This window comes from Antedon bifida, chromosome 5, assembly GCF_963402885.1.
Source record: "Antedon bifida chromosome 5, ecAntBifi1.1, whole genome shotgun sequence".
In the NCBI taxonomy this organism is placed as follows: Eukaryota; Metazoa; Echinodermata; class Crinoidea; order Comatulida; family Antedonidae; genus Antedon; species Antedon bifida.
Genome location: NC_136230.1, coordinates 1479353 through 1503214, shown reverse-complemented (window position 1 = coordinate 1503214; position 23862 = coordinate 1479353). Strand labels below are relative to the sequence as shown.

At 33.1% G+C, this 23862-nt stretch overlaps 3 protein-coding genes across 5 annotated transcripts in view; 1 reads left to right on the top strand and 2 right to left on the bottom strand.

The window, feature by feature from the left end:
• LOC144843784 (FERM, ARHGEF and pleckstrin domain-containing protein 1-like) overlaps positions 1–9007 on the bottom strand; it is a 60147-nt gene extending 51140 nt beyond the window's left edge. For both annotated transcript variants that reach the window (XM_078700725.1, XM_078700727.1), the window contains exons 1-2: positions 8901–9007; positions 7525–7865 (exon numbers count right to left, since the gene is read on the bottom strand). In XM_078700725.1, the coding sequence (XP_078556851.1) occupies positions 7525–7812 (288 nt within the window). In that variant the 5' untranslated portion in view covers positions 7813–7865; positions 8901–9007. The remainder of the gene's footprint in view (positions 1–7524; positions 7866–8900) is intronic.
• A 642-nt stretch (positions 9008–9649) lies between these two features.
• LOC144843790 (X-ray radiation resistance-associated protein 1-like) lies at positions 9650–18190 on the bottom strand. Of its 2 annotated transcripts, none has more exons than XM_078700736.1 (11): positions 18065–18190; positions 17364–17560; positions 16932–17076; positions 14689–14786; positions 14308–14453; positions 13652–13762; positions 12993–13278; positions 11836–12360; positions 11300–11584; positions 10641–10811; positions 9650–10076 (listed from the first exon to the last, which is right to left on the bottom strand). In XM_078700736.1, the coding sequence occupies exons 1-11, from the start codon at positions 18159–18161 to the stop codon at positions 9942–9944; spliced, it is 2196 nt and encodes a 731-aa protein (XP_078556862.1). In that variant the 5' UTR covers positions 18162–18190; the 3' UTR covers positions 9650–9941. The 2 variants fall into 2 exon arrangements, with proteins under 2 accessions (XP_078556862.1, XP_078556861.1); XM_078700735.1 differs by having other exon boundaries at positions 9651–10076; positions 17364–17563.
• A 1100-nt stretch (positions 18191–19290) lies between these two features.
• On the top strand, positions 19291–23713 carry LOC144843799 (uncharacterized). Its single transcript, XM_078700749.1, has 7 exons — positions 19291–19387; positions 20312–20502; positions 20812–20993; positions 21608–21853; positions 21997–22124; positions 22272–22341; positions 22745–23713. The coding sequence occupies exons 2-7, from the start codon at positions 20394–20396 to the stop codon at positions 22985–22987; spliced, it is 978 nt and encodes a 325-aa protein (XP_078556875.1). The 5' UTR covers positions 19291–19387; positions 20312–20393; the 3' UTR covers positions 22988–23713.
• Positions 23714–23862: the final 149 nt, after the last annotated feature.

The following is a 23862-nucleotide window of genomic DNA, read 5'->3' as shown; positions in this document are numbered from 1 at the left end:
TTTCATAGTGGTCAAGAGGGCAAGTCAACCAATATTTTACCTGCCCTTAACTAGTTCTAAGCATACGGAATTATAAGGGTTAGATTCCTTGTGGTAATGTCAATGGTTTAATTCAATTGTTTTATCCCATTACGTGACTAGGTTGAAATTAAATTTCAATGGTTAACTTGTTCCATCTTACAGGAACATGATACTGTACTGTAATATAATATTGGCAAGCTATGTTACATTATACTTCAAGATGTGTAATTTATGGATCACAAACTTTAATCAATTAACATTGTTCTAGAATTGATATTAGCCATACAGAATTTAACTAAACAAAATAACATTATCTTACTGGTGACGTTTAGCCATCTTCTCTGTGTATTGCACTCTGTCATACAATCGTACTATATTAATATATGTTACATGTAAGACATCAAATAAATAAAACAGCCAAATTATCGGAAAATCAATTTGATCAACTGTAACATGTTCATATTATTTCTCAATACAATCTCAATTGCTACTGTATCAATAGCAAAATTCATCAACACAATATCATTGTGCAGTAATATCTACCTATCAGATAATAATGTATGTTGTTACTCGATGATTAAGATTTTAATTCACATTGTAACATAATTTCCTAATATTACAGGGTTGTTTGCAGGTCAGAATGATACTGTATGAATTTAGTATTGCGAAATAACTAATATCAGATGAATTATACTTTACTTATTAATTGACTTTTAATTTAATTCTAAAGCTCTGTCTACACTATCAAACTAGTTTGACAAATAAATGTAATGTGCATGATGTCATATCACTACCATATTTGGGCATATCACTATCGTTTTTGGGCACATCACACTTTTTTGTCAAATTAGTTTTGTAGTGTAGACAGATCTTTATACTTTGATATATTGACTGCCCAAATTCGAGGCATTTCCTCAATTATTTCTGAATAGGGTTGCTTGTTGGTCAGACTTGTATGAGTTGAGAAATACCCATCGTTAGTTTTTTTAATTAATTTTTAGCACCTTAGTACTGCGCCAGTTCAGACTGTCAAAATATTCAAGTTCATACTACAAATACTCATTTAAACTATAGTAATTACTTTTCTCACATTTCAGGATTAAGGCGAAATCTTAATAATCCCAAGAGATTTCATGTTTACAGATGCATGAACCAATTAGCAAATGAATAAATTCCTAATTCACCACATTCATCAAGCCATACAAATGTCAAAACAGTTTACCAACAACCCAGGGATATCAAATGATGTAGAATCGTTTCATTCATTTGTTTATTTATTATATTATACAGAGATGAATCCTACTCCCATACCTACAGTACCTAATGCACCTTTAAATGTCTACTACTAAACTTAAGCGAAAACTGAAGACCAATATTAAGGAACCACAAATATTGAGAGACCACCAATAAGAAGAAAACATGAACTTGTACAATAGTGTTATGCTTGTTGCAAAATACGGTCAACTTCCCCCAATACTGGACACCTTCGGGCTGGCCAAATATATCTGGTTTTCTAGAAAGTCTGTTTTTCAGATTGTGTTTTTAATGGTTAACAAAATTAATTTGGAACTGTTTGAACTTCAAGAAAAGTCTGGTATTGTATTGTATTGGGAGAGTTTGTGGTTTTCAGAGATTTCGATATTGGGAGAGTTGACTGTATCTGTTTAGTTTACACCTATAAAACAATTTAATACATTGTAGTTTGGCTTGTTAATGTACAGCATTAGTAGGTACATTTGTTTTAGCCATGTGTGTTATGTAAGGAACATTTTCACCAGTGTAACATAGACAAATGCTACAATACTGTATGCATTTATCAACTGGTTTAGCCAATTTAAACAATGTTTCATACTCCAATTAAGAGTGATCAGTTATGACTAATAAAAATGAAATGTTATTATGTGACCCTATACTCTCAACACACAGGAACATATGCCTACTAACTGTATGCTTTGTTACTATTACTATTACCACCACCACACCAAGCTGCACTTTTGTTTTTTCCTTTCTATTTAATTATTACAAAGGACCTGATGGATAATTGTAGTACTAGTAGTGTACTACCAACACTGTGCTCACAATGTTTTGATCATTAATCATACAGATGACAAATTGAAAATACCTAACAAATGAATGAACAAGACTAATAATTAACGTGATAGACATGGGCCTTGATACTGGCTTAAAGCTCTGTCTACACTATCAAACTAGTTTGACTAAAAAAGTGTGATGTGCCCAAATATGGTGGTGATATGCTCTGACATAAACATAAAGTTTGATAGTGTAGACAGAGCTTAATGAAAGCAGAAGTTCAACAATATCAAAGGATTCCAGTTGCAAGATATAAAAGTTTAGAATCTGCAAATCTGGACATCTAAGATCATAATTAAGGACTTTTATTTATAAAGGTCGGACTATCGAAAAAAATAAATATTGAGTGTCAAATTTTCTGAGAATCCGGTTTTAGTTGATACTTAAAATGTCAACCTGACCTTTAATTCTTAAAAATAACTTGCCAATATTATAAAAGTACAGACTACCCTTAATACAAATCAAATTATTACAGTCTCTACTACTAATTGATCAAGTTGATTTCACGCCAAGCTTAATCAACAAGACTGGTTGCTATGAATAGGATAGCCTCAGAGGAGACGATGGAAATATACATTGCACATTACGTACGGTATTAGCCTACTAAATTTAGTAAGTCACAAGCAGCATTGCAAAACGTCTTACATCCTTGACAGTAAACAAACCACTTTTATAATTGCCGGTTTGTTTTGGTTGCCTAAAACATTAATTTCCTTTCAATTTTTAATACCTGTAAGCATTTCATCACAGTACTTTTTAAAGACAATAATTTAAGCTCTGTCTACACTATCAAACTAGTTTGACAAAAAAAGTGTGATGTGCCAAAATATGGTAGTGATATGACATCATCATGTCCATATGGGTAAAGTACATCACATTTTTTACAGTGTACAGTAGACAGGGCTTAAGACAAAGTTTTTTTATCTAATGAATGATGATAGTGATACACAATATTTAGCTACTGTAATTTCATGTGAACAATGGCAGTGATATGCTCAAATATGGTAGTGGTATCATCGTATCCATATATAGGCACATCACATTTTTTTGTAAAGTTTGATAGTGTAGACAGAGCTTAAGACAATAATAAAGACATACAAAGTTCTTTACCGATGATACACAATATTTAGCTAACTTCATGTGAACAATGATATAGTAATCAGTTGACTTGAAATCAATTGATTTTGTGTCTTCACAATCCTATTAGCTTTTGGCCATTGCAGCAGCAATGACCTTCACAATCCTATTAGACAACTAGCCTATCATTTGCTCTGAATGTAATTTACAGTAAATTTATAAAACATTGGATGAAATCCAATAATAAGCTCTGTAGATTAAATTATGTGGCTTGTGTGAATGCTGATCATAGCAGCTACTGTAAAGTACTGTGGATGAACTAAAAATAAAGTACTGTAAGGTATGTAGCTGTAATGCTTTAAATGTTATTACTGTAGGAAGTGATTTATATAGGAATTAGGGAGACAAGTATTCAAGTGGGAAAAGGGGGGGGGGGGGGGGGGGCGCGCATCGGGCTTATGAAATAGTGACTGTAACCACTTTTACTGTATAAAGTTTGAATACTGTAAATAATGGTATTTCTTTAATGATCATACAGTATTGTTTGTAGTTTTATTTAAATCAAACCATAAGTCGCTATTCTATGAGTGTCACTTTACTTATAAGTTATAACTGGACAAACAGACATTGGAATTTTCTACTACTACTAGTAATGAAGTAGACTACAAAACGTATCACCATCTCCATGCTATCACACACACAATTCACAATGTGTAAATGAGATAACCTCTCTACGACCTGCACTGCGCAGTGTAATTTTTAGTACTGTACTATATTATTGTCAGGAAAATACTTTAAAATCCCTTTACGGAGTAAAACAGGACAGAGACAATAGGATACATTACAAATCTAAAGTCACCACCTAATCTGGTAATTATCACCTCACTAATTTGGTGATTTTTCATAGTAAGGTTTTATGCATTTAAAACAACACACTGACATACTGCACTTTAGCATTGCGTAATACAAAGTGCTTTAATCGCTATTCTAATGATCTTTGTACACTAATGTTGAGCAATGATATTGTCAAGTGTTTTGCTGCCTATGGCCGCCTTGTGAAATGACTTACTTTACCTACTAAGCCTAAACAGCTGCTTTGTAATTATTGTGATTCAGGTTAGCTTATAACGTCACAAATCACTAAATTAAAGCCAAAATATTGAGTGGGTGGTTAGTATTACAACCAGCACACCTACATTTATACTTAATGAGGTTGCTGACATATTTTACATTAAAATAACAATACAGTATTATTATACCTGATTATCATGTTAACCTAGAAATAATAAAAGAATATTCGAAACCAGATGAATTTATTTAAATAGCAATAAAGGAGTTACTGCTTCGTAGGCAACACTCGAGTAAACACATGATCATTATTTCTTTAATATTTTGAATCATACTAAATGTAATGTATTTAATTAATTTATTGTTAACGGATACATTAATAATAACTTAGGTATAACGTAGGTGTGCAGACATCCTACAATAAGCCCACTGCTGGGGCTATCGCAGTACACCCAGTACAACTCCTATCACTCTATGGTAAAACAGTACTACAGTAGTTACCCATTTGTTATGCAAGCCCTCATTCTTTGACATGAATCCATAAGGTGGAGTCTCCAAAGAGTTGGTTATAAGGAACATTATAACTCTACTTTACCTATTTCTGCTGATCTAAGCTGGGTTAATGCCACCCTAGACAGCTTAATACATTACAACACTATTCCACATCATTGCCTATACAGTGGTATTATCATGGAACACAGAAACCGTCAATGGATAATCTTTTTATAAAGCCTAAGGTGGCATTTTATTTAAAGATATATTGTCCCCCTGTAAAATGAATTTGTTAACATTTTTGGTTGAATATGAAATTTTAATGTCACTAGTTATTCGACCAAAAATTGCATTGGAAAAAAATATTGTAAAAACTGTAATGTAAAGCAAAAAATAGTCAAATTTCAAGACTGGAAGATAATGGGTTTTTGTTTTAACTTGCACACAAATTTGTATGGCAATGTCACAACATTTTTGTCTATTGTATTTTATTATCCTTTGTATTGTTGTATAGTTTTATTGTTACATTTGCTAATTAAATTAAATGGCTATTGAACCACCCAGCAGAAATACATTATGCAGCATTGCATATAACCATCTCATGGCATATATTCAACTGTATGATCACTAAGAATAAAACAGAATTGAAAGAGAAAATTGGAATAATCTTGCAATATTATCCAACTGTTTCCTTCCTTCCATTTACAAAAAAATTTTCCAGTTAAAAACAATCACGCAAAAACCTCGATTCAGCTTTCAAAAAGTTTTGTAAAAAGTACTGTTCACAAAATAATTTTATTAATGAGTTCATTGTTTTCATTGACTTGAGTGTTGCATGGAAAAGGGGTGTTTATGAATATTCATTACATCTTGACCTGGGTGTTGCATGGAAAAAGGGTGTTTATGAATATTCATTACATCTTGACCTGGGTGTTAAAATGGAAAAGAGTGTTTATGAATATTCATTACATCTATCTTGACCTGGGAGCTGCATGGAGGGAAGTTTATGAATATTCATAACATCTATTTTGACCTGGGAGCTGCATGGAGGGAAGTTTATGAATATTCATAACATCTATTTTGACCTGGGAGCTGCATGGAGAGGGATGGTTATGTTAAACATTCCTCAAATTCCTTTAGTACTTAGCAGTGCCTTAATATTAATAAATATTTATTTCACATTGCTGAATATTACATCGCAAAACCGTATACCAGTTGTACAAAATGCAGTTATTAAATATTGATACAAAACGATCATTTCTCTTACATGTCCAGTGTTCATGGTATCATCGTTATGCATGAGTGAACAACAGTGTTTCTAACTTATGTACAAATTGTTAGATCAGTGGATTAGTCAAGCCGTAAAAAGTTATAACCAAATCCACTATCACATGCTAATATAAAATTTTAGTATGAAAAAAACTAAATTTAGTTTTTAGTTATGTAAGAAATAGAAAATAATAAACAAATAAAAAAAAACCTGTACTAAACTACTATATTAATTTTTTTTAATGGCTACAAAATATAAAATGTTTATTTATATAGTTTGTACTGCAATTGGATATAAAATTGTTTCTGGCATTTTCAAATTAAATTGTCCATATTTTTCATGTCATTCTGCTAGTAATACATTATTGCTAGGGCCGGTACATTAATGCGCAATATATAACATAAATTATTTCTAAAAATAGTCATAAACTAATCATTAACTAGGTAATGTATAATTTCATTAAAAGTACAACATTTAACAAGCATAAAATTGTTTGACATTTCCAAACTTATACTGAAGAAATGTCAACTGTTGTCAGCCAACCAGCATAAAAAAGTACAGCTATATTAATTATTAAAACATTTCACAAATTGTTGTGAACATTTTAAATTAAGAGCATTACTAGGTTATCCCTTAACAGCAATATGACGACGCTATGATGAGTCATAACACAGGATGTTTGCCTTAGGCCCCAGGAAAACTTGTAGCCCATTATAAGAGGAAGTGATCTTTCAAAGTTGTACAGTACGAAATGAAATATTCTACTTTAAAAAAAAAAGGTATTTCATTTATCATATCAAAATATTAGTCGGCAATTCACAGGAAGAAAAAACAATCCAATAAATTAAATGTAACTGAACAGTAAAGTTTAGTGATGACTATCGTTTCTATGATAAAATACTAAAGCAGATAGTTTGTTGTAGAATTAGGTATTTCAAAGGTTTTGTTAATCTTCTGTATCATGCATTTATTTCACCAAACAAAAACATGAATGACAGAATGAGGCAGGATGTATTTCAGGTGTTATCATCTCTCTTACAAATACTGTAGGTTTCGTAACAGCTTTTATCCAGTTGCCATTCGGGCACTGAATGCTTCTCAGTATACCATATGAGAGACACTTTGTAATTGTTTTGTTAGTTTTTTACTCAGAGAAAACATAATTTCTGTATATATTTTATATACAAATGACAATAAAAAGAAGTAATTTTCCACTGATGAATGAATACCTAAATGTTATAAACATATAACAATCGAGGAGCTCTCCACATTGAAATACATACTTTTACTGTAAGTGTAACATTTTGCTACAGTAGCAGAAAACTCTTTTACTGGCAGCTACTGTAACAGCTTTTAGCAGATGGTCATTTTAACCGTTACATGATATTAACAAAAACCACAGTATTTGGGAATAAGCCCACCCAAAGGAAATGGGCTAGCCATTAACATATTCATGATTGGGACGAGCTTATCTGTTAAAATCAAACTAAACTTTCAAAACTTACCGGTAATTGGAAAGCTACTATGGAGTCATCCAACATTTGAACTTTCAGTGGCATAAGTTTCCCTTTACGAGCAGACAAAGAACGATTCGACTGCAACGTTCCAGGCTCCGATCTTGCAGTACTGTACGAGTGCGTAGGCGTTATGCTAGGGGTGTACCCATACGAATAATTCTGCTCAGGCTCACTAAGATGGTCTTCACTGTCGGCAGATAAAGTATGATTCCCAGCGTTGTATGACGCCGAGGTAGAGCCATTATACTGGCCACGATTGCCCGCTGTGTAGCTCATATTTATTTGTTAATCCTACAAAATATTGTATCAAATTTTCCCTTTAATCATTCCTGCAAAACAATAAGAATTTTAGTGTATAATATGAATTCAAGCTAAAGCCAAGGAAGTGATTTGTGGCTAAGTGGTTTACAAAGAATAATCATCAAAACAACAAGGCAAGCTGACCTCATACTAAACATTATTGACTAAAAAACAATTCATTTTTTGGGAAATATAATCATACACTCTAACATTCCAATATTTTGCAAATACTCAAATAGCTTGTTGACATACTTCTGTAAACCATAACATTTTATAAACAATTAAATAATTATTTTTTAACAGGTACCACTAGAATTTTGCTGGATGGCTTGTAATAATTTGTTTGTAATTTGCTGATTTGTCTTTAATTAGAACATTAATTAAATTAAATCAAAACTAAATAATATGAAAACTGATAATTAATAAGCTTTCATTGGACTGGTAAGATGTTTATTGATTTTGTGAATAATCTCTAAAATGAAACTTCTTGTGTCGTATGAATGAATAAAGTTATGCCTACTTTTGATAGAGCTAAACAAAGAAGGTCTACTCAAACTAAGTATATAAAGATAGACTCTTAGAAACTCCTACTAGACCTGTTCTGTGCTGAAATGGGCATGGCTGCCCTACAATTTTTTAGGTAAGAGTTTTTGATGAATTTCAAAACTACTCACTTCACTTTCATTCACTCGTCAACTCAAGAAAACAAATTAAAATATAGGCCTAAATTTTATATAACAAAAAAAACCTAATTCATACTGTAACATTATTATTGTTTAGCCCATATTGTCTCTAAATCAGGTCATTCAATCCAAGAATACACAGTTAAATTGTTGGTTGGCCCTCTAGGCCTATGTTGACAAAAAAGGAATGCGCGCCTCCTAAAAACTTTTTTTTAACCCTGCTGCCCTGCGGCTGCTGCGGCGGTGGTGTAAACGAACAGCCCAACAAATCAGCCGCTTGAATAATATAAAAAGCATTGTAGAGTTTTAAGAATCTATAGCCTAATACTAAGAAATACCCCTAGTTTGTAATAAAATGAATACGATTATGTTAATACATACCTCAATGATAAATCTGTGCCCAAATTACTGTAATATTATTGTGTACCACATTTCATATGATAACTTGTGGTGGTAGGCTAACTGGCTTCGCATCATATCAACTCAACACACACGCCTTGCCTTACCCCTTGTGTATCGCATTGTTCATCGCCATTACTTCCGATTTACGTACTCCCCCTTGTTTTGTGATCATTTTAATCATTTCTTTATTTCCAATTTCATCTAAAATTCATCATGTGAATATATTTCAAGTTCTAACAATATTTTTAATCAAAACAAAAAGTTTCTTTGAGAATATGACTTATTAAGTGAAAATAATAGTTCATTTACTTATTTGATATGGGGGAGGAGTCAAGTTTAGATAACTCTGGGGATTAGAGAACCGCCATAGAAAATCTACAGGTGGCGCTGTTTATAAAAGAAACTTAAGACTTTGTGCTTAAACCAAAACTAAACAAATTCAAAGAAATATCAAATTGCCGAATTATTAATAATTAACTTCATGAAGTATGCGAAATCCATAAACTATATTTTAAACTATATCTATGTTAATTTTTCAGATTTATTGTGTTTGTAAAAAAGTACTACCAATATTATTATTATATTTTTACCTGTGTAAGTTTATGTTAAAATTGAAATATATAAAAAAACTTCTATAAAAATGACGCAATAAGAGTTTGAATTTAACAAAACAAGACAATTAGCATAATGTAAATATTGTTTCTTTTTTATTTTCATATATACAAAATTTACATAATATTAAACAAATTGAATGAATTGTATCCACGACAACATACAGTAGATTGCACCAGAAATTCAACAAACATTTTAGTCCAAATTGTAGCAAATACAATTCCTATATATTTTATAGCAATTCCTATAGAATGAGTGATTATAACATTGTATAAGTTTTATCCTGAACTGAAAAATTGATTTTGTTTATCAATAACAATCATTAGAGGTGACAGTACAAGACACAACATTAGTCAAATCTATCATTTTTTCTGGAAATATATGATTGTTTTTTGATAATTTTTTTCATTATGTTTTTATACTAAATTCTTTCATTTTATCGTTGAGGCTGGCAACAGCATTTAAACTTTCTTGAATACCTCTCTGTCGTTCCTTGGTATGCTTCACAGACTGTCCACGTACTGCGCTATACTTTGATTGAATCTGTAACAATAATGTAATATTACTAACATAATTATAATTCTTTGATGACAGTCAGGTGTGTATAACGTAAATAAAACTCTGTAGTGCCCCTGTATTATATAAATCCAAAGGCAAATTACTGAAAAAAATGACAATGCTGTGGGTATCAGTGGCTGGATCTCAATGGAGATACAAATAAAATAAGCACTGAAAAAATGACAATGCTGTGGGAATCAGTGGCTGGATCTCAATGGAGATACAAAATAATATAAGCACTGAAAAAATTACAATGCTGTGGGTATCATCAGTGGCTGGATCTCAATGGAGTTACAGTACAAATAAAAAAAATAGGAAAAAAATGATAAAGTAAAACAGCTAGAAAGAATTTGCAGAGCTTTCCGACAACACTAGCCCTTCCTCATATAAAATAGATTCAACATCAAAATTTCTATTGTAAGTGCAAAATTTGGTGATATTTAGGTGCGAATCGGGAAGTTGTGGGTTTGATTTCCACTCAAAATGTACTCGGACAATGTATATAAAGTACAATGTACGTCAGAGTAGGGAAAATATCTGACCATTTACCTCATTTAATAATTGTACAACTTCAGGGTACTCTTGGTGCATCTTCTTTTTATCCTCTAAGATCTTTTGTAAATTTTCTTCTGTTAGAAGTATGCGTTGATTCATTTCTTCAAGAACTGTTTCTACCTTCTGCGCCGAGTTTTTGTAAGGTGGCCTCGCCGGGTGTTTACTCTGAAAAAAAAAAATGCACACAAATAATTAACAGTTGTCTATAATGATTTCGTATGCTTGTTTATTTTCAAATAGAGTTATTGAGCCAGTGAGTATCTAAGCAGTTAACCGTAATTACGTAGCCATAACATCAGCAAGGGTTCGAGGCTCACTTGCTCCATAGTTCTGGTGGAAGAACGAGTCTTCTCGGATAAGGATATAAACCGTAGGTCCAGTGTACACATCTAGCTCATGTGCACTTTTAAGAACCTAGTACAGTACATCTTTCGAGGCAAGTAGGGGGTTACCCTGGTGTACACAACACACACAGCCACTGATCATAACTGGGCCCTCTGGGAGATCAGTCTTTGAATAATAATAAATAAATAAATTATTATCTCAAAACTGGTGTTCTGTAGACAATTATATCTCACAGAACGTCATGATCCAAATTTTCTTTTAAAATGCAACCACCAAGGTTTTATGAAAGTTGACTGTCTTGGACTTACTTTTTTATATGGCTCAAATGGTTTTTGTATCTTATCAATACTGACTGTGTTCTGGAACTGACTCTCTTGTTTAAGAGCAAGCCTTAGCGATCTTAGGTTACTTTGCACATCTGACGTGACCTTCACATCTGGGTCATCCGTAGCATCCAAAAACGTCTCAAACCCTTTGAACTTTTGAGCAACATCTTTGGAAGTTTTACGTATTTTCTCTTTCTTCTTTGGTTTTTCGTCTGTTTGCTTCATCGGGTTTTCTTCGTTGTGTTTCTCCTCCTCTTGATCATCCACCTTTGATAAACAAATAAATTTTGCAATTTAAAAAACTGTATTCATTCTAACAACAAGCATCTCCTGAGCTTTTAAGCTAAAACATTAAAGCTCTTTCTACACTATCATACTAGTTTGACAAAAAAAAGTGCAATGTGCCCAAATATTATGGTAGTGATATGACATCATCATGTCCATATATATGGGCACATCACATTTTGTTGTCACATAAAGGTTGATAGTGTGAACAGAGCTTAAGTCACTACTCTTACCTGAGTTAAGAATACAGGTTCATCTAACAGCTCAGTCTTTTGTAAGTTGTCTTCAACATCTTTCTGTCTGCCAAAATTCTCTTCATTCCACGATTTAGTTCGTTCAAATTTATCATCAAAGCTATCACGGTAACCAGCTGGTTCGGTCTTTGGTCGATCCTTGTCAGAGATCGGTGGAAGAGGTTGATTATCAAATGGTGATCCCTGTCGACTTGGTGGTTTGGGTTCTGGAAGAGCTTTTTGTTGTGGAGGAGCTGCTAGCATGTATTCAACTGGTCTTTTTGGCAGGGGTCTTGCTACTTCTGTTACCTTTCGATGTGATTTTACTGGAACTTTGATGGTAGGCTTCTTACTTGGTTTGTTACCTTTTTGTCTTACCATTTGTATGCCTAGACGATCGCTCAGGTAGCGTTTCAATAAAGGTGGATCTCCACTTTGTTGTGTGGTGAGAGGGTTATCGTTTATTATTAGTTCTGAGAGTAATGGCCAGGCTGCTACTGCTAACAGGCCTTCCTCATCACAAATCTACAAAATAAAAAGCAATTTAAAGTTTCTGCAGTTTATCATGATCATTGAATCCAGGGGCGGATCCAGCATTATAGATTGCGGGGCTAAATATTTCATAAATTGTATCCGTTGGCTTGCAGAAAAATAAAAATAGCCATTCTTTTATTTTAAAAAGACATGGCTGTTAAATCTGTGCCTGGAATCCGAATTTGTTCTGTTTCTGTTTGGCTTTTTAAAACATTGATTAGGTAACAAATTATATTCTCTCTCAACGAAGTAAAATTGCAGACCCTCAAATTATTTTTAAAGTATTTTGCTTTTTTAAAATATTTTTACTCTATACATTTGTGTTGAAAAGAAAATGGTTAGAACATCTGCATATTAAGCAGAAGGTTTCAGGTTCGAATCATGGTTGGGGCGACTGTTTCTCATTCTCACAGACTTCCTCATCTTATCGTTTCAAATTAATTAATACATTTTCAGTATATCACCGGGCGGTTTAGAATTTGTTCTGTGCCTGTGGTGTTTATATATATTAATATATTTATCCATAAAAAGATGAAAAAAAAATAAACACAGAGTGTGCCATCTTGTGTCACACATTCCAGTCCCATTTTTTCCCAAATTATCATCATCATACCTATAATTACCTTATTAAATGCTAAGCTGAGGTGTTGTAGTTCAGGAAATGGCGGTGGTAAATCCAGAGGCGGGGGGGTTTTACAATTCGATAATGATGCATCATCCTTGCTCTTGGCTATGTCAGGAGTTTTACTTCCCCCTCTGCTCGAAGCACGTCCACTTTTCGGTCTCCGTCTACCAGACCTTGGAGTTGATGCTGCGGATGATGTTTCGCTATCAAACCCACTTTTATCCAAAGCTCGTAAATGCGGAATGGAATATATATCATTTTTGTCTAAATTCAAACGCTTCAATCTACATTAAAACAATTTTCAGATTTTAGACTCAAAATAATCAAATAGGAAAATGAAGGTTTTTTTTTATTATTGTAAATGGATGAGAGTGAATATATCAAAATATGTATTTGGGGTGGAGTTGAATTTGAGAACTTATAAAGCTGTGTCTACACTATCAAACTAGTTGACAAAAAAGTGTGATGTGTCCAAATATGGTAGTGATATGACATCATCTGAAATGTTCATATATGGGCACATCACATTTTTCGTTACATAAAGTTTGATAGTGTAGACAGAGACATGATTTGAACCCAAGACCCTGGCATCAGTAGCCGAGCATCTAAACGATCAAATGTCACTGGAATCATTAAATTAGTAACAATTGTGCTTACTTTTTAAGACTGGCTAAACTTGCAAATGTGGTAATATCAGTCAGTTTGTTGTCATCAAGAAAAAGAATTTCAAGATTGTCAAATCTAGGAAGTAATGCTGGCTCATTATTTCTGCAAAAACAATAAATAAACAACATGAAAAGCAAATGCTCTCCTCTTATCAAGCACAATGAAAAAACAAATGATTTATACAGTATTACTTTAAGGCAGCAACCAAATCTAAAAAAGGATAATGAATTATAGTGATGAAATTTTAGCCTGGTGGTGTCCATCGTTTTAATGCTCAGACTGGTGCCACTGTTGCATCTTGCACTCACTCAAGGGGCTGACATCAACAGTAATTGATTGATATTGACAAATTACTGATAACATCAACCCTTGAGTAACTACATAAAAATGACGCTCATTTCACGACGACAAGGGCTGAGATGGACCAGTACACCAGGCTACCTCTTCCGAAAGATGCCGTTGGTTCTTTAAAGTGCACACAAGATGTGTACACTGAACTTCCAGTTTTAAGCTGAGAAGACTATCACCAGAACTGTGGTAGTGGAGAGCCTTGAAAACATGTCGATGTATGGCTATGGTTTAAATACTCTTGACTTGAAAGAGATTAGCCAAAACCAAAGACCGGAACAATTATGATGAAAACTTACTCGACTTCAATGGTGTGTGGACGGGCCATCTCTCCTGGAAGACTTCTAATCTGGTTACCCGTCAGGTAGAGCACCTTAAGTTTTGGAAGAACACCAAGTTTAAGAACGTCATCTGGAGACAAGTTGTTGTACGAAACATCAAGAACCTAAGGGTACAAGAAAAAGACCGAACTAGTCAAGGTAACAAGATAACAAAGAAGGGCAAAAATAATACTGAATACATACTGAACACTGCTGAACCTATAAATGAAAACATAGCAGTATGAGGAAATACATCACACATTGCATAAACAAAATGTAATTACTGCAGTGACTGCAGTAGAATAATTTGTACATGGTTCCTTAATTAAAAAAAAAAACATAATGTAAATGTGATTATACCTCCAAGGATGGAAAGTCTTCAAATTGAATTTTCACATTTCTTATTGCATTTAGTGGCAGCTCCAACTCTCGTAGAATAGGAAAATCACTGAAACATTCTGGATATAAAAAAAACAACACATAAAACTTAACAAAGTACTATCAATATTTGATACTAATATAAAATGTCTGTGTCTATTTCAAACACTAGTACTATGAATGATTAAACAGTTACTGTAGCGTACAATGCAAACTCACATACAATTGTTGCTATGGACACAACATAACATAATGTACTACCTGGTTACAAGGGATGTTAAACACACACCTAAGCGATGTGTATTATAAAGCTCTGTCCACACTATCAAATTTTATGTAACAAAAAAATGTGATGTGCCCATATATGGACATGATGATGTTATATCACTACCATATTATTAAAGCATATCACTACCATATTTGGACAAACCAATTTGATAGTGTAGACAAGCTAAGTTATATAAACCAAAACTCACAATTTTGCCACAAATTATGTTTTACAATCGCAGAGATATAGATTATTACACCTTTATGTACCAATCAGAGAAAATTGGGTTTTTTTTGTAGAAAAAAAATAATAAACACATTTTATTCAAAAAATATTCTGAAAATGTGGTCAGGGTGATGAAGATTAAATGTTCAGAATTTGTTTAAAATAGCAAATATAATATTTAGTACTTGTAAATTTAAATAAAGTCACCATTAGAATGATTATGCTTTACTCTGAGCCTAGCCCCTGATGATTGAGGAAAGATTTTTATCTTCTTCATAAAATTCAATTCAACTTTATTTATTCATAGATCAACACATGGTTATTCTTCCCTGGGGCCGTGCATAAACCAAAAATACAATAAAATTTCAACAATATTTTTTTACAATATTATGTACAGTATATAAATATATATTTAAAAGTTTTAATAAAGTTTATGTTTAAATGATTTTAGGTTCGTAGAAACACAGTATGTAGAGTGCAATAGAATGCACGCATAGACAATTTTAACTTGATTCAATAACTTAAACTAGCTATTCAGTTTTATACTGAATAATTAGCAACTTTGGACTCAAATCATTTACAAAATCATTTTATTTATCACTATGTCAATACAAAACATCTCAATACTTAATTATCAAACAGAGTTCCATTATATACACATCTTGCAATAAAATAACTATAAAACGTTCGATACGTTCGATGACTTGCATATTTGCATGATTAAGTAAGCGCCAATTGTGATTTCGAAAACCGCTTCGGTCGTAAGTTTTCTAATCGTTGAAAAACAAACTATTTTTAGATATGATAATCATTAAGGAAAATTTGCAAATTAAACAATATTCTAGAGAAGCCACAACAAAGTTCAAGGCTTTTTTGTTATTACCATATTCATTCACAAGATCCATGTAGGGGGCCTGGTTGATAGGTAATTAATTTGACTCCTTGGATACAGAAACTGTAACAACCTGATGAACAATATATTTGAACGCTATTGATAGAAAGCATCTTTTATTTTTAGACCTCCTTGAAGAGAAGCAGGAGGCTTGTTTACGAGTAAGGTATTAAACTGATGGTAATTGACATGATTGGATAATGTACGTTTAGTGCAGCATACGACATTATCCGAGTACAGTACCACAAATATAATACCATATTTGACCAAGGGGGTTTGGATATGTAATTGGGCAAAAATTAGGGAGTGGAATTTATAGTTGAATTGCATAACAATAGAATTGAGTATTGTGGCCACATTAGCCTGAACATAGTGGAATTATTTATATATAATATTACGATTGTGAATGTGAGGCATTTAATAAATTTAATAACTGCTGAGAAACTATTCTCATCATCAGAACAGAAAACAACAATGTCAAGACATTTTAAGGCAGTTTGCCTATTTATTAAATGCCTCACAATCGTTATTTTAACTCAAAAGTTTAGTGGAATCATACATGATTTATCTAATATAATATTAAATATTTTTAAAAGGTTTATGAAACATAGAATAAACTCTGTCTTCACTATCACACAATTTATGTGACAAAATAATTTGATGTGCCCATATATTTTTATTTATTTTATTTTATTTCCAAAAAGAAATTTGCCAATAACAGGTTGATGTCATATCACTGCCATATTTAAACATATCACTACCATATTTGGGCACATCACACTTTCTTTCTCAAACTCTCTAGTTTGATAGTGTGGACAGAGCTTAAGAAGCTGTTGTTACCTAAGCTGAGCAGGTTCTCTCCTGCATTCACATACGCCACATTATCGAACAGAGCAAAATCTTCTGATTTGACATTGGTCAATTCTTGACCTGCTATGTTAACAGAACAAAGGTCAGAAGGGTCTCCAACTGCACAATGTTTCATCTATGTATAAATATAAAAGTTGTTAAAACATTCTATGTATGAAAAGCACAACATGCTACATATTGGCTGTAATGTATTATTTTAAATTTCAGAAGAGAAAAAAAGTTTAAAATATAAATCATTATTAAAAGATTAATATTTAAAAACTTTTTTTGTAAAATTATTTTTTTATAAATAAATTCAAGATATCGTTGATTGGATTGGTTGGTCAAATAAATCACTTTTATTTAATTTTTATTAGGTTGTGTTAGATAAATTTAAAAAAATAAATAAATTCAGGAACTAACCAAAAAGAAGCCATCAAGTATGCCCTCACTGACACCATCTTCCTGGTGTATTTCAGTGTGTCCCTTCCGCCGTTCTTTAGTTTCTTTTTCTTTTCGTTCTCTTTTTATCTGTTCATACGTTTTTGGCGTCGGGCAAAGTAGTGCTTGGAACGTTCTACGTTGCTCTGCTTTGTGAGCCACGTACCATGCGCCGGAAGCTACTGGAGATAATAATAAAAACATCATGAAATTGAAAAGAAAAATATTTTTAAAATTATTATTTATTAAATATTATTAATTCAAATTATTAAAAATATCAAAAAAGCTTTAAAATATTTTGCAAAAACAATACAGAAAGTATAGTGCCCTACAAAACAATCAATATTTATGTATATCATCAAATAGTAGTATGTAAACATACATTATATTTAATAAAAGTAAACATAGCATATCAAGGCCTTGCTTTATTCTCTTCTCTGAGTTGAGAGAATCTCAGAGCTAGGCCCAGTGTGGTGGCTTAACCAGGACAAACTCATTTCCTTCAAATCCTTCCTGGTTGTTTGGTACAAAATCAATATACAATACACACACGCAACAGGGTGGGCTATACAAAATCAACAGCCAGGCGCAACCTACACTTGTTCGCGTTCAGACAGCAAGTTACTCTGAAAATCAAAAGAAAAATACATTTTATAAGTTGAACAATATATATCATTACTTACCATCATCGACTCCTTTTAATATTGTTCTAACAGGGAAGCAATTGCCGACAAAATAGCCAGTGCCTTCATCTAATTTGACGCCAGCAGGCACCGCCATTACATCCTCAACAACCACGGCAGCAACCGTAACTGCGATCTTTTTGTTTACACGTCGCCATGGAAACTGCCGGGAGTTTATGATCATTGTTTACATTGTCACACTAAATTCCTATTCTACTCTACTCTATTATTAATTTAGTCTATTATGATTATATCGAGGAAATACAGTCAAAAGAAAATAATTGTATGTTAAGAACATTTATTCTTCACAAACATTTATCGCTGTAGACAGAATAGCAAAGGGAGGTATGAATCTTTCTTTGGAGAAAAATAAAATCTATTACGTATAGCCTACTAGGTTAGTACTAAGTACATTAAATATAGATAATTTTTTATTTTATTTGTTTAAATCAATATGCCTACTTTACAGGCCTACAAACATTAACACCAAGGACATTTATAAAAAAGGCAATTCCAAATGAAGGTGAAAAAGAACGATTTCAACCCTAAAAATAGCGGAAATAAACAAAAACATTGTTATAGACCTAACATGTCACTATCAATCATACCTCCCCCGCGCCTGTTTATAATTAATATTGATTATTTTACATTTTTAAATAAAATAAAGGAGGTTATAAGGATTAAACATCCTTTAAGTATAGACTAAATAGGCCTAGTCCTATGCAATTAACCATAATTTAATAAGGCGTGTTTAATTTTTGTGTATTATTTTACATGTGAATCAATATGAAAATATGTGTATGTTTTTTGTAGGTTATAGCGACAGTAGGGCTACAGATACCGTATTTAATCGAATAAACGCCTCCCTCATCATTTTAATTAAACACCCCGGGGCCTTTCCTCGAATAAAAACCCCGCCACATACATATCTACACAGTATTGTATTACACACACATACAAACACATTTCTATTTGTAGTAGAATTCATTGATTGACATGCTGAAAAGTATTTTGATTGAATTTTTACTGTTTTTTGTCACTTCTCGATATTAATATATACAGGTATGATTTTTGTAAGGGCGGGGGGTGGGGGGGGGGGGTGGGGGGTGCGGGGGTATTTATTTGATTAATGCAAAGAGTGTAGTCAGGCCTAGACTATCATCTTTGATTTATGATAAAACGTTTGTCGAAAGAGGGCGTAATTTGACAACGTGTTGTTGCTACGCGTAAATAAACATTGATTGATAAGAAACGATCCTTCTGTCATACGGCGAAAATTGACTAAAATACCTCATAAAACTCAATCTGTAATAAGAGAAACTGGTTAGTAGATATTTAATGATTATCAATGACTCGATTAATAAATTTAGGCTAGTATTATAGTAGGATACTTAGAGTAAGCCTAACCTAGGCCTAGGATTATCCCCAGCCAGTTGAAGTATATGATGGAGGTATTGAAGTGTGTGACTGTGTCATTCACACAAAGAATGACGACATCACATTATTTGACAGAGGGCAGATATGTACTCTGTCGGTGACACAGTGGTGGTGACACACCTCAACGACATGAAGAGTACACTGCTGCTGTCCGATCCTGACTACTGACATAGTATAGCATAGGCTATAGATAGGTTTGTGAGATTTTAGGTTTGTGCATTCGTTCTCCTTATATTTAATTTTAATTAAACAATAATTTAAAAATAATATTACAGTAAGTAAATTAATATGACGGATGGTTGTTTTATATTATTTTGATACAATTATTAAAGATGTATTGTCCCTTGAAACACAAAAAAATGAAGGTCAAAATATTCTAAATTTAAATTGGCCATATCAAAGTAATATTAAAGTTATTCACTTTAAGTCGAAAATTCGAGCCAAAAGCAACAAGATTACGTAATTAACAGGTAAATTAGTTTGATTACATTTCGTCTGGAAAATCGTCGCGAGCAAAAGTAAACAAAGATTTCAAACCACGAGTATGCATTATGCATATGCTAATTATGATTGTTTACAACTCATCACGGGTGAGAAGGTATTTTCACACAGATCGTGAGGAAGTTTTATGATTATGCATACAGAGTAGCCAAACAAGCGCATTTCATTATGGGATATGTTTTGATCGAATAACTATTATGATACTTCAAAATGACCCACCTTTTTTCGAAATCTGTTATTTTTTATTTTTTTGGAATTAGTCAAAGGGACAATACATCTTTAATTATTATAGCATTTTTATATTTACAGAAGCAACATGAAGAAGCAATACACAGTCATACACGAATGATTCAATTAAGAAAAAGATTATCAAAGTGGGGGCTGACTGAGAATGTCTACCCGGCCTGTCCGCCCAATTCGTGATCCGATTGAAACGCTTGAACGCATTCTTCAGCGAACTACACTTAATACTCAGCAGGCAACTCATGAGAATATCAGTGGTAAACATTTTATTTGTTATTATTTTCGATTTTTAAAGTCCTTGATAAAAGATACCCAATCCAATGACCGATTAAGCACTACAAACTAGTTTGACAAAAAAAGTATGATGTGCCCAAATATGGTAGTGATATCACCAAATATGGTAGTGATATGACATCATCGTGTCCATGGGCACATCACATTTTGTCACATAAAGTTTGATAGTGTAGACAAAGCTTTACTCTAGTCTACATGACTGTCCAACTGTAACAAAACCCATTTGGCCGAGACTAATATACCATATTAAAATAGAAACATTCTTACATTAGATGTCGGTGGAAATATATACAGTTGTACATCAGAAGCAGCAAGACTAGACAAAGAAGGTGCACTAAAGAAAGCTGTGGCAGAGACGCAAGAAAAAGCAGAAAAACAGTACAGAGATGCTTTGTGGTTAGCAAGAGAAGAAACAAACAAACAGCTCAAAAACTCCATTGAAGATGCAAGAAAAGTATGTGTACAACATCACAGTGTGTTTAGCTTTCTAAGCAAATTTGGTCTATAAAACACATTTTTCTGGTTATCAATTTGAGATTTTATAATATATTGTAAGGGTAGAGTCATTGCCCAAAAAATCTTGACACCTAAAACCAGACTTCTTAAGCTGCAGTGGCCGTACACCATTCACACTTAGGCTAAGGGAAACGCTTACCCTTAAAATTTAAATATCTCCTATCTAAGTGAATACAACAATTTCATGGAAATAGTGAATTTAAATATTTATTTAAATACTTGGGAAATATCTCACTTAAATGTGATTGGTGAATACGGCCACACAATTCTTTCTATTCATTAAATACATAGGACATTCAATCCCAGTCAAGCAAAGGGTTTCCAGCTGGTTGTCTCATATACCTGTATATACATCAATATTCTAGGGTTAATATTTTTTACACATTTTCTTCCACAAGCTCATTTTAGTAAACTTGGATTCCTTTCCAGAATAGAGTAGGCCTAGGCCTAGAGTAGTAGGGATTATCCCCAGCCAGTTGTTATGGCAGAATGAATAGCTGCAACTGACATTCTGTCGCTAGGATATCAATACATTTTATTTTCTCCTCTTAGGCTGCACAACAACAAGCATCTCGGGTCGCCCGCTCACGTGACATTTTAGAAGAGGAGCGCATAAAGAAGTTGACGCAGAAGCTGACAAAAGTCAAAGAAGAAGCTTTGCACTCTCAGTGGGAAGAATGCGAGAAGATGCGTTTGAAAGCAGTTGCAGACGCGGTTGCAGAAACAACTCGTCGTTTGCATAATCAATTTGCATTGGAAAAAGAATTAGCTGTTGCAGATGCTTTGAGAATAGCAAGGGTAAGATTTAAGCTGATTGAAGATGTTTCCTTTCTTTATGATTATTTGATTTATTTAGTCACTTTCAAACCATTTATTCTTTGATTATTTTATTTTAACTTTTTAGAGATTGATATAATGTTAATCAAATTATTTTTTATTAGGATAAATTTGAGATTCGCTTGGCTGATTCAATTGCAGAGACAAAAGCAGAGTGCGAGAGAATGGCCGCCGCAGAGGCAGCCCGTGTTGCCAAGCTACACAAAGCGGAATGTGATAGACTTGAAGACATGTAAGTATAGTATGAAAGCAGGTCGTAGCGATAAAAAACATTTCACATCCTCATAAAATCAAGGCTATGCCCCTACCACCCACCATCCCCGAAAAAAATTACCCAATGCCTCAGTTATTTTTAAAACGATATCTTTTTATTACACAGAATTGTAGATTTGCGCAGAGAACTGCATGATGAAGTCCAAGCACGACTTCTTGTACAATCTGACTTTAGGGTAAGTATTAGTAGCCCACATATTCCTATTATTTGGGACACGAGGGTTAGGGGAGGACGACGAATATCCTGTGTTCACTAGAGCGTATTTTAACCCAATAACAATGTCATTTCATTAAACAATTAAATTAGAAGTTCAAATGTTATTTAGAGTTTTGAAAATTCCATGTTTAAGTGTATATATAAGGTTATTTCTAGTCATTCTCTGTAAACGGGAAAATGGCAACTTTATTCTCAAAAAGTTAAGACGACGGAATTTCACGCCAAGCTCCGTCAACTTTGTTATAGTCCTATGGCTTCCCGTCGTGTTTCAGAAAGTCCCTAATAACCCTTCTTAGTGATCATTAAAAAAGAATGGTATTTAATAAGGAAAGAAATTAATCAAAATGTTTGTCCCAAAACAGGCAATGCAGAGAGATTACAAACGGTTCCTAGATTTCACTGACGGCAAGTACCATTCCGATTACCTGCTTAAACTGCGGAAACACGGAATGAAGTTTGATAAGAACTGGGAAAGGAGAGATAGTGAGGAAGTGACCATGTTCCCGATTCCTACGGTTCTTGCACATTGCCAGCGAAAGAATGGAGTGAATAAAGAAAGTAAAGAAAAACCAAAAACACTCAGCTTTGCTCCTCCGATAAAGTAAATCGTTTTGTTTGTTATTGGGTTGGAATGCTTTTGCTGGCGAGATAGATACTCAGGGGTTCCAAACAATTTATTCATGAATATTTATGTAGAAGTACGCCCAATGGAGTGACAATGCAATCATCATATCATTCAAAGATAATCAATAGAAGTAAAATGATTTGACCCTTGGGGAACCCAGGACTATGGTTTGGTAGGAAAGCACCAATGTACATCCCCACAGTGAAGTAGTAGTTATATGGTACGATCTAACATTGGGTGGCAACCAAGCCTTAGTAGTTATAGTGTAGTTGTGTTTTAGGGTCATTAGGCCTGTGAATTAGTAGTGGTAGGTACTTGGCTATATTGAATACAATAGCTTTTGATCTTTCCATCAATATATATAAATATTGTACGTAAATAATCATTACCTATTTACTTTTCAATGATAAACATTCCAATATGACCTTTGTAATCGTTTTGTGCAGTTAACGGATCCAAGGGGCATGCTCCTTTGTGGAGTCAATGTGTAGATAACAAAGGTGGATCCAGGGGCACGCTGACATGACATAATGAACTAATTTTTGATGTATTTTTGACATTGTATTAATATCATTATGTTAGCATTCCCAGTCTAAAATATCATGTGGCCGTATTTACCAATCACACTTAAGTGAGATATTTCCCTTAAATATTAAGTATTTCACTTAACTCAATAAATATTTAAGCATTTCCCTTAAATTGTATTTTTAAATTGTATTGGTGCTTCCCTTAGCCCAATGCGAATGGTGAATACGGCCACTGGATCTTACCCTGGAGAAGTCTATGCTATATTCTAACTTTCAATATTTTTATAATTTCTTTTTATATGATTATGCAACAGTAATATAGAGCATA